Here is a 19,055-nt window from a genome sequence, read left to right on the forward strand (position 1 = left end):
TCATACATAAAACATCACGGAGAAGAAAATGCAAATGTTGTAGCACAGCAGATTGTTAAACAGCATGCTGTAAAATATACAGTAGATCAATTATAAAGAGTTGTTGTTGCTTTATATTTATGGTCTGCATTTGGAATTCTTTTGTGAACTCTTTTTTTATTGATGTTTATAACACACTTTGTGTGAAGGACATACAACATGGAGGAAATGTATGAATTATTCAAAATATTATTTTATAAATACCATTAAAATTGTTTTACATCTATTTCTCATCAATGAAGTACTCAGTTATACTCAGTTAAACCTACCTATGCCCTTAGTATAAGGATTAGTTGAATACTAATAAGTTTAGATACAGATATGGTTATCAATATAATCTGCACAGAAACTACTATTGTTATTGGCCTTTTCAGTTCAAAACAAGATCATTTTTCTGTGGTTAAGTTCATGTCAAAATCTTCAATCTGCTTGAAGTTCCTCGTTTTCTTTCAAAATAAAAGCAGGTTAGTATCCAAACAGGAAGTCAATTAGGCTTAGTTTAAAACATTACAAAAAAATATTTTTTCTTCTTTTAACTGTCAAATGTATAACATTTCTGAATGTATGTAGGGGACATAACAAATAGGCTGTTTTTTCAGTATGCTGTAGAAGAGGGGTTATGGCCTGGTCTTGCCTCAGGATCCACCAACACTTTCTCAATGGGAAAATGAAAACCCAATTTTTTTCTTTTTCCTTTTTTTTTTTTTTTTTTTTTTTTTTTTTTTTTTTAATTTAAGACAAACTTTTGCAACCCACTGAAAACAACCGATGACCCACTTTTGGGTCCCAGCACAGCAATTGAAATGTATTGCTGTAGACTGTTTATGCTTGAAAGCTGCACTGTGCCAACAATAACATACATTAAAAAATTATCTAAAAAAGATTGTCTTGTTGCTGATGGTTAAGTTATTACCAGTCCATAAAAACGATTAACAATCGTTTATATCCTGTTTAAAACTCCTCACAGTGGCTTTAAAGTAAAATTATGAAAAAAATAAATGCAATAAATATATAGATCAAAATACATTTTAAAAAAATAAATCTTTAGCCTTAAAAAGCGGAGATTTTTTTGAGTTCATATTATAATCAGGGTCTCACTCTAAAGTACTTTATATGTTGGTGTCATCTCAGGGTCTCTTCTGTCCATTCAATAAAAGTTCACAGAAGAAGTCATCTGTGTGCACCACAGCCTAGCACAATAACAGCGATGCTTACATATTTCAAAATGGCTCCAGGTCAGACAAACCTACCGGCCCTGTCTCAACTGTCCCTCCTGTTTTCCAGATGGGCTTGTCGACTGCATGGACCCAGACTGCTGCATTCAGATCGCCTGCCAGGGTCAGACCTACTGTCGTGGCTCGCCTGACCCCGCTGCCATCGCTGGCCAGGGCCAAAGTTCAAGCACCCAGCCCTCATCCAAGGGCTTCTATGATCGTGTCAGCTTTTTGATTGGTCCCAGCGGCAGCCATGTGATACCTTGGGACAACCCGTTCAACAGCAGGTAATGAATTCCTAACAGCTCTTTGATTACTCTTGTCACGTCACCTGTTTGCTGTCTCATTACCAGTTGGGAGGAACACCTGTGTTTATGTCACCACTCCAACACGTCAGAAAACGCCACATCTCTTTGTCTGTCTGTGCTGTCACTGACAAGTGTGTTTACAGCAATGTCACAGTCACAAGCCTTTATTGCAGCTAGCAGCCAAGCTTAAGGAGCTGAAGAGAGGGTTTGTTCTTAGCTAAAAACCTCTATCTGTGAAAACACAGGGATTATGTTTCTTACAGCAAGATAACACGGACATGTGCTTCCATGAATCTGAAAACAAGGCAAACATTTCACTGAAGAGTGTGTTTCACTGCACATTAATTTATATATATAATTTTTTTTTTTTTTTTTATCAGAAACCAGTTTTGTTTTGATCATCAGCAGGCCGCCCATCACACACTATATTTGAATATCTGAGAGCAGCACACTTAAATCGGCTCCTCTTTGATATTTGCATGAAAGGGATTTTTTTTTCTAGTAACTGTTTTCCAACAGAAACGACATGAAATCAGCCCCATCGCAGACGAATTGCAAGGGGACAACAAGTTAATGATATTCTATGCTCCAACTCCAAACTGAGCGAATGTATTTTTGTCAAGCGTATTTTTAGTGGATGCAAAATTCATAGAAATTACACCTTTTCAAGGGTATTATATAATAACCATTATGATACATTTTGCACAGGCACTTTGGCAGTTTAAAGTGCTTTTTTCCATGTCACAATTCTTTAAGTTGCTACTTCCTTTTTGTTGGATGATAGGAGACTGTAAAGTACTTTAGCAGTGCAGCTTTTTAGTTGTGGCACTATGATTCCAATGTTGATGTGTTGGATGGTGTCCCACTGTTATCCAAACTAAAATATCTCAATGATTATGAGATATTTTACCATGACATTTTTTGAAAAGTACAGTTGGACCCAGAGGATGAATCCCCTTGATGTTAAGATCCTCTGCTTTTCAGGTTGACAAGTTTTCAGTAAAATATTGTGACAAGTGTTTAATGGATTGCCTCTAAATTAAGTACAAGTATTCATGTTGCCATCATGATTTATTTTAATACCTGTCTTGATCCTCTCAATTTTTTATTTTGCTCTATTATCAATTTCTTCCATTAATAGTTAATAACCTGAAAACTAATGAAAGTCAATCAGTATCCTCTATTTTGTATTCAGTGCCAATTAGTGGAGATGCCATTCTTACACAAATTCTCTTGAAGTCAGGCTGGAAATACTTTACTAGAGTAAAAACAACTGGTAGAGGTATTAATTAATCCTTTTGCATCTACAATCATGCCCAAAGGCATTAATTCTGAGGCAACAAGCCTGATTTGGAAACGTGAGGAGAAAGAAAAGTACAGATTTCTTTGTTAAAATGTAAGAGTGAAGAGTAGATATACAACAATCAGGACCAATATCAATACAGTTGTTTAAGATAATTCAGCTAATCACCCACCATTCCCATACCACCTGGGTTGTTTTGAATCACATTTTTGATGTAACACTCCCAAACTGCCATTTTTCCTCCAATGACCATTAGGGAAACCAGAGTATGTCCAACTGATGAACACCTCTGTCCAATAGAAATCCTCATCTCTGAATCTACAATTTGGAACAATCTCGTCATACATTGAACTATTTTATTGCAAAGTGGATATACAGTTTTACTTGGTGGAGAAGACTCAGCTCAAAAGATGTTTCCTGGGTTAGTTAAGCCGCATTCTTTGACTTTCACTAGAAACCCCATATGGAAAGCTACATTTATGATGCATGTACTGCATTCGCTGATTTTTGTAAATGTGAATGTAAATGAATATGTGAATGGTGATTCTCTTTATTGTCTTTCTGTATTTTTCCAAATCATACTCATACTGGCAATACAGACTTTAACTCCAGCACTTTAACTGTAGCATTTTGTATTATTGATTGATTGTCTTGTATTTGTGTATTTTAAGCTTTATGAATTAATGTATGGTTTTAATCTTGTGGCCTACCAAGGGACTCCAGATGAAAATGAGCATTTTTGCTAACTATGGCTCAATTACGAATTGCGTTCTTTACGTTTGTTCATTAATGTGCAATTGTCCCTTTTAAATTTATAAATGAACAAAAAAACAAACAAACAAATAAAGAGTACATATTGAGTACAATAAAATTAGTTTGGCAGCAATTCATCCGTTGTAGCATGAATCTGAATTTAAGGGGAAAATGAGATTTACACTATAAAGAAGGAGGCTGGGGTGGAGGAGGTTAAGCTTTACCAGCAGCAGCAGGGTGATGAATCAGTATTAACGCAAGCAGGGATTAGGGAAAAGTGCGTCATAATTAAATGCATTGTTGTATTGAGATAAAAAGTTGTGATTGGCTGTGGGAGCTGGGGGACAATGACTGAGATCAGCTGGCCATCACTTCATCAGGGCTGGGACTTCCGTATTCTATATGAATTAACACAAAGCTTCATTAAATACCAGTAATAGGTAAATGTTACACAACAGATAAATACCGGCTACTGACATCTTTCCATGCCACATTATTTGCTGAAGGGCTTTTGTTTGTCAGTAGAACCAAAAGCAGCCATGCCAATGTCAAACCTACAGTGCCGTGAAAACGTATTTGCCCCCTTTCTGACTCCTGATGTTTTTGCATATTTATCACACTGTAAATTTTTCAGATCATCGAACCAATTTTTAGATTTCACAAAGACAACCCAAGTAAAGAAAAAAATGCAGTGTCTAAATGATTATTTAATTTTTTAAGTGGGGAAAAAATCCAAACCTATCTGGCCCTATGTGAGAAGTAATTGCCCTCCTTGTTTAGTCATGAATTATCTGTGATTAACCACAGTTCTTAGAAAGCTGAGTTAAATTTCGCTGGCCACACCCAGGCCTGATTACTGCAAGATTTGTTGAATCAAGAAATGATTTAAATAGAAGTTGCCAGACAAAATGAAGTAGGCTACAAGATCTCAAAAAGAAATGCATCATGCCATGATCCAAAGAAATTCAAGAACAAATGAGAAACAAATCGATTGAAGTCTGTCAGTCTGGAAAAGGTTACAACGGCATTTCCAAGGCCTTGGGGACTCAAGCGAACCACGGTCAGAGCCGTTATCCACAAAAGGAGAAAACTGGGAACAACAGTGAACCTTCCCAGGAGTGATCGGCTATCCAAAATTACTCCAAGAGTGCAATGACAACTCATCCAGGAGGTCACAAAAGCACCCAGAACCACATCTGAAGACCTGTAGGCCACACTGGCCTCAGTTAAGGTCAGTGTTCATGACTCAACCATAACTGGGCAAAAATGGCACCCAATGGGAGAGTTCCAGGACCAAAACCACTACTGACAAAAAGAACACAAAGGCCTGTCTCACATTTGCCAAGAAACATCTTGATGATCCCCAAGACTTTTGGAGAAATATTCTGTGGACTGACGAGACAAACTTGAAATTTTTGGAAGGTGTGCGGCCCGTTACATCCAGCATAAAAATAACACAGCATTTGATAAAAAGAACATCATGCCAACAGTCAAACATGGTGGTGGCAATGTGATGGTCTGGGGCTGCTTTGCTGCTTCAGGATCTGGACCACTTGCTGTGACTGATGAAACAGTGAATTCTTCTGTCTACCAGAAAGTCCTGAAGGCCCCTGGAGTGGCCCAGTCAGGGTCCGGACTTAAATCCAATTGAGATGCTGTGGTGTGACCTTAAACGGGCAGTTCATCCTGGAAAACCCTCCGATATGGGTGATTTAAAACAATTCTGTGAAGAAGAGTGGACCAAAATTCCTCCCCAGCTATGTGAAAGACTCGTCAAGAGTTATTGTAAATGCTTGATTTCAGTTGTTGCTGCCAAGGGTGGCACAACCAGTTATTAGGTTCAAGGGGCCATTCCTTTTTAACACAGGGCCAGATAGGTTTGGATTTTTTTTCCCCCTCTTAAAACATTAAATAATCATTCAGAACTACATTTTGTTTTTACTTGGGTTGTCTTTGTGAAATCTCAAAATTGATTTGATGATCCAAAACATTTAAGTGTGATAAATATGCAAAAAACTCAGGATCAGAGAGGGGGCAAATACTTTTTCATGGCACACAAAATGGGAAATGAGCCAGCCCAGTCCTCTGTTCATGGTCTGTATGTTTGAAAAAATGAAATCTGTCTATTCAGAATCTGCACACATTTGGGGCTTTTCCACTGCTATGCTGATTTGCTTTTCAATCACCAGTTCGGCTGTGCCAGTCCATGCCGAGTCACGCCAGAATAGTCCTGCTCATGAGCAAAGCCAAAGCCAGTCAGCCCACAGGTGTGCTTGTATTGAGACGCCATAGAAAAATTGGATAGGATGACAACATGCATTTAGGGATACTGAGTAAAAAATATGGAGTAAGTCTAGTAGCATACTCATGCTAGCTCAAAGTAATGCTTTCACTAAATTGTAAGCTCTGCTTTAAAGGCAAGTCTCTGTGCAATATTTCTTTTTTACCTTCCTGTTAGGGTGTTTTCATGTCTTATAAGACATTTTTACCTTGGTGGAGATAAAAGAAGTCCATGGACTTGTTTTGTAGAGGTTATTTCATTCATTGTGGGCACATTGGCAGCGCTATTTTATATTTTACGAAAGTTTTACAATGAAGCCAAGGTAAATGAATTGATTTAAAAGAAAGTCTGACATAAAGGAGGAGAACATGGTAAGTGATGAACAGACTACTTGGCTACATCAGTGTTCAAAATAGGAAAAAAGAGTTATATTTTTTCCAAAACCTGCAATCCTGCATCTGTTCAGAATCACCAGTGCAGTTTGTTTTATGACTGATAGAGGAGAGAATGATTTTCTGACTGTTAGCTGAAGGCTTTGGGAATATTTCCTCCAATAGTTTAAAGTAATCCTTATGTAAATAGCATGCTTTACTGAAAATATAGAATGAGACAATCCCCCCCTACACACACACCCAGTTGGGCTCTCAGTAATCCTCATGCTCATTGTCTTCAGCTTACTGTCGATTTCATGTCTGGCAGTGGCATTAGCTGCCTTGCTCAAAATGCTCATTGGCCTTTTTATCTCCTTGTACAAGTTAGTGCAATTGTCCGAAACAACAAGCAGCATTTTAAAGCCTCTGAACACAAGAATAGCACTAGACTAGAAGAAAAGAGGAGAAGGATAATGTTGACGCTTTGGTATTGTTTGATGCCCCATGTTTTAAAACAATAACAAGTCTACCATATTAATGAATGATACTGTCGGAAGTTCTGAAACTTTAGACAACCTGGAAAAATGTTACAAGTACTCACTTTTAGCATCAATAAAGCATTATTAAATCATTAGTTAATAATTTACTCATCTATAAAGCAGTATTAACTAATTCATACATCATGAATGAACACAGACATTGTGTTTGATTGAATTATCAGTAAAGCATCATTTCCCTTAACCCTAACCTTACTCCTTTACTAATGCCACTGCTACTATGAATGCTTTACTAATGCATCTAAAAGCATTTATAATTGGTGTTAATAAATAACATAATATTTTGTAATGCTTAGTAAACAATAAGTTAAGCATTTACAAATACTTTACTAAGGATTTACTAATGTTTGATAATGTGTAGTTACTATGAAGTGTTTAAAAAAAACATAAATCTGTTTCACCTTACAGGTGATTAGGAAAGGCATAAATCCATTCAAAATGCAGGCAAACTACTAGTCATTTTGTAAACTGCTCAAAAACCTTGGCATCATTTTGATACTGAAAATGATTTCATGCCATTGTTAGTGCAAGTGTTTGCCTCCAGTTTTTGGCAAATTAAAACAAGAAATGACCCGATATTTTGTGTCTAGGGCTTGTTTTTCTGTGGTATCAAAACAGGTTTTAGTAACATCTGATTTTTACAAGTATCATGTTAAACTTTAAAGTTCTGGTACTGTGATCCCTTTTTCGAACAGAACTTTAAATGATGACATTTTAATTCTATTGAATTTTAAACACTTAAAAGCTAAGCTTAGTGAACCTAATTAACACAAGCTGACAATTCAAACTGGATTAAAATTATAAGAAATGATTTGTGTGTGTTGGAATATGGTTTGTAATTTCCCCTAGAATTTTACATTACAAATTACTGACATGGTTGATGTACACAGGACTAAAAGCATGGACGTCCTCAGCAATTAAAACAAAATATCGATATACTAGGATTGATTGTGAATTAAAGTCTAGGGTTATGCAATATATTGTAAATGAGAATGGATGGCTCCATAATCTTGCAAAGCTGAAAGATTAGCCAGGTTCCATGTATGTTATCAGGCAAATCCATTTTGCAAAGCTTCAAGCTGATACACTTGTTCCGAGTGTGAGAATGAACAGACCAATCAGCTCCAACTGAGAAAAAGGAGGTGGCAGCTACAGGCATGGTGAGTTGCTCTGCAAACCTGTCAACATGGCAGCTAGTAAAGAGATTAGTATAGCTAAAGCAGCAGTTTTTTGAGAACTGGACATCATTTCTATAGTAAAAGAACAGAGCTGAAAGTTTTTTAGTTTCATATGTTTATGCTCTAACAGGTTGATTCACCATCTGGCTCCACTGATATTAAACAACAATAGTGACTGCATGTTGAGCTTTGGTTATGGTGACCATAAAGCGTATGCTTCCCCTTGGATGTTTTACCTTTTTATTGATTTAATAAATCAATCCTGGTCTATATTATTTGTTTTTTTGACAAAAACAATTACAAGAAAACCCGTTTAATGTCAAAGTGAAAACAGATTTCTACAAAGTAATGTCAATTAAGTAAAAATATGTAACGTAAAATAAGTGACTGCATAAATATTCAACCCCTTCAGTCAGTATTTAGTGGATGCACATTTGGTTGCACTCTGTGAGTCTGTGTGGATAGGTCTCAATCAGGCTTGCACATGTTTACATTGCAATTTTACTCCATTCTTCTTTGCAAAACTGCTCAAGCTTTTTCAGGTTGCATGGGGATCCGGTATAAACGATCCTTTTTATGTCCAGCCACAATTTTTCTATTTAATTGAGCTTTGACTCTGCCGCTCCAGAACATCCACCTTGTTGTCTTTAAACCATCTCTGTGTAGTATTCACTGTATGCTTCAGGTCATTGTCTTGCTGGAAAATACAGTGCATCCGAAAAGTATTCACAGCACTTCACTTTTTACACATTTTGTCATGTTATAGCCTCATTCGAAAATGGAATAAATTCATTTTTTTCCTCAAAATTCTACACACAACACCCCATAATTACAATGTGATTTTTTTTTTTTTTTAATTTTTGCAAATTTATTGAAGATAAAAAACTAAGACATCACATGTACAGCAAGTATTCACAGCCTTTGCTCAATACTGGGTTGATGCACCTTTGGCAGCAATTACAGCCTCAAGCCTTTTTTAATTACAATACCACAAGCTTGGCACCCCTATCTTTGGGCAGTGTCACCCATTCCTCTTTGCGGCACCTCTCAGGCTCCATCAGGTTAGATGGGGAGCGTCAGTGCACAGCCATTTTCAGATCTCTCCAGAGATGTTCGATCGGATTCAAGTCTGGGCTCTGGCTCAGCCCCTCAAGGACATTCACAGAGTTGTCCTGAAGCCAATCCTTTAATATCTTGGCTAGAGGTGTCCCGATCCGATATTGATATCGGATATCGGTCTGATATCAGCAAAAAAACGACTATCAGATTATATTGGATTACATCTAAAATCTCCGATTTAAGCACTCCGATACAAGCAGTCCATTCCAGACTCCACTCCTGCACTTCTATCCAGCATAGCCGCAGGATCCGGCATGCAGAGCCCACGTGATCACAACAACAGCGTGCTTGAGTGCTAACCTGGGCTAACTGCTAACACAGTAGCAAGGAGTAGGAGTGATGTCGGCCGTGTCGCGATATTTTTCGTTAAAGTCAGATAAAGACGTTGCAGCTGAGTGCAAAACTTGTCATGCACAAGTTCCCCGTGGTGGCAAAGACCGGAGAAGTTTAAAATGACCAGCCTCATCGGGCATTTGAAGAAGCATCACAAAAAACAGCATGAGGATTTTCACAAGACCATGAAGAAACAACAAAGCTCTGGCTCCTTCAAACAACTGACGCTGTCCAAAACATTTGGAAAGCATGATAAACTCCCACGGGACGGCAATAAGGCATTAGCTATAACAGAAAAGATCAATGACGAGCCCCTGTCAATGATGAGTAATGTCAGGTTTAAATGCTTGATTGAACCTCCAGCCTATTTTTAACCAATGGGTTACATACATTTTGACCTTAAACATAAGCATACTCTACAATTGAATAGAATACATCAAAAATAAATTAGACAAGCCTAAAAAATGATCTCAATAAATCCAATAAAAACAAATCATACTTTTAAAGTGCAAAATAACAAATGAAGTTCACCTCAGTTATTTTTTTACTGCCAGTACATGGTGGGAACAACTGAGGGCAGGGAAAAAAAAACACAATATTGTCTATTGTCCAACTGCTCAAAGTTAAGAGTCCACAGCTCCAATTTTAAAATAAACATCTCACTCTAATAACGAGCAGAAAACAAATGATAATCAGTCAGTTAACTAAATTCCTAACAAAACCCTTCCTACTCCTCCATCTCCACTTTCTGCAGTCCGAGCATGATGTGGAGATTCTTTTTTAAGAAGATCAGCATTTCAGCTTTCACACCCTGTCCCCACACATTCATGCTCACAGAAGGAAACACAGTATGGACAGGCTTGTCTAATTTATTTTTGATTTATTCCATTTAATCTATGTGCTTATGTTTACGGTCAAAATTTATGCAAACCATTGGTTAATAATAAATGGGTCAGTTTTTCTCGTACCTACTGTTGCTGACTTGTTCTCTGAGTAATATCACTTGATCAAGCCTTTTCTAACATTCCATACTACAAAATAAGTAATAAAAGTATGTATGATTCATGCTGATATCGTATCGGCCGATATCGGTATTGGCCGATACTCAAGGCTGAAATATCGGTATCGTATCGGAAGTGAAAAAATCTGATCCGGACATCCCTAATCTTGGCTGTGTGCTTAGGGTCGCTGTCCTGGTGAAAGGTGAACTGTCACCCCAGTCTGAGGTCAAAAGCGCTCTGGATCTCTGTACATTGCTGCATTCATCTTTCCCTCAATCCTGACTAGTCTCCCAGTTCCTGCCGCTGAAAAACATCCTCACAGCATGATGCTGCCACCACCATGCATCACGGTCGGGATGGTATTGGCTAGGTGATGAGCGGCGCCTAGTTTCCTCGAAACATGACGCCTGGCATTCACACCAAAGAGTTCAATCTTTGTCTCATCAGACCAGAGAATTTTCTTTCTCATGGTCTGAGGCCATGGTCCCAGAGGCTGGAGGAAGAGTGGAGAGGCACAGAATCTACGTTGCTTGAAGTCCAGTGTGAAGTTTCCACAGTCAGTGATGATTTGGGCTGCTATGGCATCTGCTGGTGTTTGTCCACTGTGTTTTCTGAAGTTCACAGTCAACATAGCCATCAACTAGGACATTTTAGAGCACCTCATGATTCCTTCTGCTGACAAGCTTTATGGAGATGCTGATTTCATTTTCCAGCAGGTCTTGGCACCTGCCCACACTGCCAAAGGTACCAAAAGCTGGTTCAATGACCATGGTGTTACTGTGCTTGATTGGCCAGCAAACTGGCCTGACCTGAACCCCATAGAGAATCTATGGAGTATTGTCAAGAGGAAGATGAGAGACATCAGACCCAACAATGCAGATGAACTAAAGGCTACTATCAAAGCAACCTGGGCTTCCATTACACCTGAGCAGTGCCACAGGCTGATCGCCTCCATGCCACGCTGCATTGATGCAGTAATTCATGCAAAAGGAGGCCCAACCGAGTATTAAAGGCATAGAAATGAACATACTTTTCAGAAGACTGACATTTCTATGTAAAAAAATCCTTTTTCTATTGATCTTATGTAATATTCTAATTTTTTGAGACACTGAATTTTGGGTTTTCTTATCTGTAAGCAATAATCATCAACATTTCAAGAAATAAAGGCTTGAAATATTTTAATCTATGTGTTTTGAGTCTATATAATATATGAGTTTCACTTTCAGAAAAGAGTGACAAAAGAGTGACTCTCAGCTCATGTCCAAATGGATTTGAAATATGCTTCATGAAGTAGATTTGTGAGATGGGTTATATTTGGCATGTCACGTTAAGTGTCTCAATGACTGTAAAACAATATTTAAAAAAAACAGCCAATAAAAATCAGTAAACTGAAGATGGAATCCTACCATTCAGATGTAAATTATGTTTTGTTCAGGAATATTTGGCATTCGAGATACTGCAAGAATAAGAACCACAATGAAAGAAAACCCCATTTTATGCAATGGCAGACTTATTTTTTTCCTATTTTAAAGGGTTAATACATTTGGTGATCCGTAGACCCTCCGTCCAGCTTGATCTTCTGGCCTATCCTCTGTTCTGTCGTAATGTATCTCATCAACACAAGCATTGGGTTCATGCAATCATTTTTTTTCTTAAATGTCATATAATGATGTATTGCAGAGATTGTTTAGAGACCCGTGTTTTTCAAGCATTCATTTGAGGTTACAGGGTGAATAATTTATAAGCAGCCTCTGCAGAGTCTACTTTCTAAAAAAGAACAGACAGACTGAAGCGGTGGAACAACCTCTGAAAAACATCTAGACTTGCAACAGTGGCTGTGACTGCTGTTCCTCGTCCTGGAGTATCTGATGTCTACCGGTACAGAGATGGGAAACAGTTAGAGGTCATTCCTCCAATGCCTTTTTTTAAGACACCATTGTGTTAGCTAAAAGAAAGGGAGCAGATTTCAGAGAGCGGTCAGGTTTCAGAACTCGGCAGTAAACTTGTCCCTGGTAGAGCACAGAGAATAAAACATGTGTTGTGGTTTCGTGTTTTTTCTCTTCTCCCACAAGGATCCCTGGCCGTATCACATGTCCCCACGCAAGTCTCCCATCGGGTTTTCAGATGGTGTTTTTCCACCGCCAGCGTGAGACAATGACAAATACGAATGCGTGAATTATATGATTCATTTCTGGGGTTTCAGCAGGTGGTGTGACTCGGCGTTTGTTCGTTCTGGGGGGGAGGGTGTTCGGCTTTCACAGCATCAGTCTGCCTCTCCGAAGATTAATAGAGACACAGGGAAGAAAGAGTGAACCTTCGCCGGGGCTCTTAAGTGGCCTTGTTCCCTGAGCCGGTAAATAAAGGATGGGAGATAGTTGTGCCAGGCGTGGAGCAGGAGGGAAATAGAAGAGGCTAAAGCTGTTGATCATCCTTGTCTCATATCCGTAATGACCCAGAGATAAAGTGGCAAAATGAGACATTTTCTGCCTATTGGTGACAAATGCACAGGGAACAGTCTTAAAATTCTGCTCTGTGGTTTGAGAACTAGGGAATGATTAAACGATGATGGAGAAATATCACGTTGTCTCCCCTTTTTACCTTCAAACAAAGGACTGACTTAACAAACGACTTCACACTTTAAGAATATACGAACCAGAATCAGCGTTAGGCAAGTTTCACCTGAAGGACCCTGCAGTCCTTTTGAATAATGGCCAAGGATATTTGAAGCTTTAATCATGTATGAACCTTCTGTGTCTGTGATTTATGGAGCAAAAATGCCAAAGAAAATATATTTTTTCACGAGAAAGCAGAGGGAGGAGACACTGGAGGTGGAAAGCCTTTTGACCAGGAGCAAATCCATTTGCCAGCAGGGGAAATCTGGGTGGGCAAAGTGAATGAGTAATGCTCTCCCATGCTAGACTAACTACCAAAGAGGTGCCCTTAAGTGAAGCATTTAACCCCCCTCCAACTCTCTGAGCGGCTTTGGTGGTGCAGCTTTTGGCCAGGAGTAGGAAGTGGGTTATATAAAGAAGCCAGGTGTGAGTGGACGTAAAAGCACTGGTAAATAAGAGGACGCTGTATTTAAACCAAGGTTAGTGGCATTAACAAAAAAAAAAAGAAATGTAAAACGTGCAAGAAAAACCCTTTTTTTTCATGGAGGACTAACTTAAAAAAACAAAACAAAATCATATACAAAATGTCCTGAGTTTATGTCTTTTAACACATGCTTACTGACTGATATGTTGTTGAGCTGGAGCTTGCATGTACAGAGCCGGGGTTTGTCAAAGGTGGTGATGCTGTTTGGGCAGTGATTAAGATAAAGGCATGTTGTTGACATGGTGGGTGGTGAAAGCTAACATGGATGGAGTGGCTCTGAGATGCTGGAGATCACTGTTTAGCCCTCTGGAGGTGTCTAACTGAACAAAAGTGGGACTTCCCACTTGAAAATCTTGGCGATGGGGAAATGGGAGCTTCTTGCTGCCCATCGGTCTGCATTGTTGACTGTGGGGGCCACTATTGAGGGCATAACTAACTTTAGGATTTCCTCAGCGAGCGCCTACCCTTTTGTTTGGGCACAAGTATCTTATGTTTACTTCAGAAAGGTTATGATTTGTCTCTGGTCCTGTGATTTCAATTTAAACACAGCTAAGTTATATATATTACACTGTATTCTTTGAGAGTTGTTTTAAAGATCTTGCTTTCAACCACAGGTCTTTAAAATATATATTATGCCTCTAAGCCAGCAACTGCCAGAGCCAGGGACAGAACTTCTTTCATTGGTTGTACATTGTGTACATCAGTATGGACAAATCTTTCGAAGGTGCTATAACCTTGCAGGAATGTCCATTTGTACCCAAAGATGATCTGATTTGATTTTGATGTTCACACAGTAGGTCAAGATCATTGGGCTTCATGTTTATCTACTGCTTGTAAATGCAAGATCTCAGTGCTTGAAGAGATTTTCTTCAAACTTTGCATAAATATTGACTGTGAATTCAGAATGAACTTACCAGATTTTTCGCACAGACTTACCAGATTTATACTACACTATTAATGAGGACATATCAGACCCCTTACCTTTGAACAGACCTCTGTGGTAAAACTGTGTGCCACAGTAATATGGATGAAACACCAGAGGAGGTTTTAGACCAGCTCTAAACAACCCTTCTCTGTTTTGGAGTGTGTCATTTTAAATCCCAATGAGCTCCCCCTCATCCCACCCGTCTTCTGTGTGGTGCTCAAACACGAGTACAGCTATGTTCCTCTATAGCTGTGGCCGGAGATTTATGAGTAGAGGTACCAGGTGAAGGGAAAAATAGTGTTTTTGTAATATTTCCCCTTTAAAGACAAGATTTCTACTAGGGCTGGGCAGTTAATTCCAAGTTAGATTAAACTGCAATATGACCTGCTGCAATTTTCAAATCGCAGAAGGAGCATTTCTTTAACCTGAAATTTGTGTCAAAATACCACTTTTTTACAGCAGAGATGTTGTGCATTACATATCATGCAGTCATTCAAGGGCCATTTTTTAGAATAGTCTCCAGAAAACCCTTTGTTCTTTGTTTTTGTAGACTATTCTAAAAAGCTGATAGAATGATCTAAAAAATTATCACTCCTTTCAATACAAGAATTCATTTTCGATTTGCAATACAAGTCAAAATCATCACAATAAGTTTTTTGGTTTGTTTGTTTTTTTGTTTTGTTTTTTTTTTTCCCAAAATTGTTTAATCTAATATTGTGTTAATTGTGATATTGAATGATTTACTGCTTGTGTTTTTGGTAGACACATAAGATGAGGAACTTCAAAAATAATTGCATAACACATTCTAATATTGGGGAAAAAAGTGGAATTAAATTATTTTCCCAAATTGTTCAGCCCTAATTTCTACCAATCACAGTAGAAACCACCCAGGTCCTTTTTCATGATCCATCGCTGTACGTTTACTGTCTGTTTATATTTTGAGGGCCACATCATGGCAGGTAGTTCTAACAATAAATAAAGAGAAAAGGCAATAGTCTATTTTCAGTACTTACACAGTATGCAGGCATGTTCATTATTTGTTGATAGCAGTGGTCGTTTTTTTGTATTTGGACATATTTTTTTTAGAGTGCCAGTTGTTCACTTTTTCTTGCCCTTTGGGATTAAGTGTTACAAATGTATTACAGAAGAGAAATGTTTACATTAAAACTGATCAAACTAAGCCAAAGCTAAGCATTTTCACAAAATGCCTTAACATTAAAAACAAACTCAAGCTGAACTGAAATTGAAAACAAAAAGTTAAGCTCATGAAAGATCCAGAACTGTTTTAGCATTGGTTCAACCCCACAAGAAGCCTTTCCATTTTGAAATTTTTTGTTGTACTTAAATTGATTTTTCTTTTCAAATCTGCACCATTTAAATCATCACCTTTCTAAACTTCTCCAGTGATTGGTTTGTTTTGTACCAATGTATTACTGTTAAACCATTAGTCATTTTTTTATTGGTCTTTGTGAGAGAATGCCTTCAGCTTTGCAGTTTGTTGTTCTGAATTCCCACAAAGTGCCTCTTGACGTTTCAGTCATTCAGCTGTGTAACTTCTCCTAACAAGAGGCTATCTGTAACCAGGTTGAAGTGGTTATTTCAACACAATCCCTGTTGATATGTTATCTTTCATCACAAGCACTAACACATGTATTCATCAAGCTCAGCTATGTCTCTGACATTAGACTCTTCTTTTTCAAGTGCTCACGGAAAAGAATCTACTTTGAATGATACACCATTTTAAAACACATAATAGAAAAAAAATATGAATTCAGCAGGGCCAAAGTGAAAATCATTATTTCACGTCAAGATCTCATCTGATAAACCCACTACTGGTGGTATTGTGCAGTACATTTGTTAAATTTTCTTTATTTAGGTGAGCACGATCATTTTATCTTTTAAATCTCTCCTTGAACACACTTTTATAGAGTGGATTTTATGTGAATCATCCTCTCTGTAATATTTGCACAAATGCCTTAAGCATGACTGTTGATATATTTTTAAATGTACCTGTCTTCACGTATTACCCATGATTTATTTTACCATATTTATTTTTCCTTTATTATTGTTTTTTTGCCGTTTTATGGAAGGAACCTTTCATTTTCAAAATGTTCTATAAAAAATGTTAGAAATATTATTTTGAAAATAAGTAATGGGAAATGATTTCATATATTTAAGCATCTATTAATTATTTTTAAAAAAAGTGATTTTACACTGCAGGTGAGACCTCTCCATTCATAACCTTTCACACCATTTGTCCTCACTTACACACTGATGGCAGAGGTTGCTGTGGAGAACTGGCCATCACTATTAGCTAATACCATTCAATACCCATTATAACTGTCTCACCCAAGGGCACATCGGCATGTGACTGCAGGAGCTGGGGATGGAACCAACAACCTTCTGATTGCAAGATGACTGACTCAACCTACTAAGCCAGAGTTGCCACTTCAGCCACTTTAACAAGCACCATAATGAGATGAAGTACTACATGAAAATCCGAATTATAGTGATTTGTTTGGGTTTAGTATAATAATAAAGCATTCCATATCCTGTCTCTCAGTAAAGATCAGAAAACTGAGTGGAGCTACTGTTCCAATGAACCATGAGGCTCCTCCATGAGGAGGAGGTGGGATCTTTCCGTCAATTAGTGATTAGGTCTGCTTAGTTCTGGTCATAATGTTTGTGAAAACAAGCAAAAGGACAGGACTCAATTTATGTTGTTTTATATGTGTGTTTTGTGTGTTTTATTTGCCTGCTCCAGTGGCTGGTAGATTGAGCAAATTCACCAGACACTGCTCAAAAATACCACATTTGGCTTGTGACTGGTATTAATATCCCACCCTGCTGTGTATACTTTGCACTCCACTACTGATTGTCTTGTGCTGTGGTATCATAGAGCTTGAAGATCAAGACACTACATTAAAAATAGATCACAAACAGACAAAAGCAGGAAAAAAAACATGATTCAGCACTTCTGGCTGTTCAATCATCTGCAGCTGCAATAGGTTGTTCACAAATGTTATCTCCAGAGGAGGTCAGGAAGTGATTTCTTCACAGAAAAGCTTACCAAAATGGTAAAGTTTTGTGCTGTGCTATGCCAATCGCTCAACTTGAAAATTAATGAATGAATAAAGATAATCTTGAGCTTCTTTGTGTCCCAGAAGTAGTGACAAATTCAGGCCAAAAAATTTAAGAAGCTCGTAGACAAATGGCAGCAGACATGGATTATAAACCTCCATCTAAAGCTGAGTCTACGGCTGGTGTATGGTTTGTTGTGTGTTTCCATAGCTGATATCCTCGCTCATTGGAATGGGAAATCTCTGTATTTTTTTTAAGGGGTCCAAATCATGTGGCCCAGCTCAGTAGTAAGAACCAGTCTTTTGGCTCTCTAACAACTCTATCTGGTACCAGTAGCATGCTCATTCTCAAACAGGTGCATGCTTCTATGGTTTACATTTAAGAGCAATTTTGTAGACTTACACAACACATACATATACAACACATCACATATCAGTCGCTTACACCACAAGTTATATTTATTTATAAGTAAATCACGCTTCAATTAAAAGAATGTATATGACAAAATAAGGGAAACAAGCAGTCAAGCGGTGCTGTTAGCCTCTTAGCTCAGTACAAGATTCCTCCAGACTTGTCTCCCTTCAGCCTGCAGTAGGAGGTCTGCAGGACTAAATACGTGATTGCCTCCATGCCAGGAAAATCAGTTACCTGTTGGGAAAACCCTTTTTGTCAAGGGTAGGGAGATACATAATGTGCATTGAAATTGTCTGATGATAACTGCAGCATGCAGGTCAATTTAGAGATTAATTGTTCTAACTTTCCTCCATTCAGCTGATTCCTAACCAGCGCTGACCATCAGAATCAAACTGCTGTTACTAACAACCTATACTATGCTTGTGCATATCTTTAACACAGTGGTAGCACATGAATATTATTTTGATTGGGTTTTTGAAGTAACAGTAATATTTTGTTCTAAAGAAAAACTTCATCTAATTTAAACCCAATATTAGGAATGTTTACACAAACTTTACTTACAATATTTCGATTTTAGATGGAAAATGATTTCAAATACTTTCACCATGTTCACTTTTATGTCTGTATGACCTCTTTATGACTCAGAAGGCTTTGAATGTTGTTGGCTGGATGATGTGCTGTGTGTATTCCCCTCCTCGCTTTGATACCCACTGTTTTCTAGGCTGGCCACACAAATGTAATCGCCCTAAGAGCTTAGCATGGCTTCACATGTTGCAGCTTGTCTCTCACTAATAATGCTTTTGATAAAACTCAGGCTTAAGCGTGTTAGAAAATGGCATCCATTTATGTGTCCTTGTGGAATATAAATGCTGCAATACATGTGCAAGATGCAGCAAAAGTGACGTCTATGTCTGGGAAATTTCACCCCGCTGTATTATGGGCTTTTAAAAGCATTAAACAGAGACAGAGAGGTGCTCTATAAGTTGGCATTTCCATGAGTAACAACCACCGACATTTGTGTGTTCCTAGCGGTCAGTAAATCATACCTCCCTGCGTGGGCCGCGGGCTGAGGGATGACAGTT

The 19,055-nt window shown here is 38.1% G+C and overlaps 1 protein-coding gene across 9 annotated transcripts in view; it reads left to right on the forward strand.

Annotated features, from left to right (window-relative positions):
• Positions 1-19,055, forward strand: part of si:dkey-237h12.3 (teneurin-3) — a 305,241-nt gene that overhangs the window by 224,136 nt on the left and 62,050 nt on the right. For all 9 annotated transcript variants that reach the window (XM_041797163.1, XM_041797159.1, XM_041797167.1 and 6 more), the window contains one exon: positions 1,324-1,540. In XM_041797163.1, the coding sequence (XP_041653097.1) occupies positions 1,324-1,540 (217 nt within the window). The remainder of the gene's footprint in view (positions 1-1,323; positions 1,541-19,055) is intronic.

Source organism: Cheilinus undulatus, linkage group 10 (genome assembly GCF_018320785.1).
Source record: "Cheilinus undulatus linkage group 10, ASM1832078v1, whole genome shotgun sequence".
NCBI classification, from domain to species: domain Eukaryota; kingdom Metazoa; phylum Chordata; class Actinopteri; order Labriformes; family Labridae; genus Cheilinus; species Cheilinus undulatus.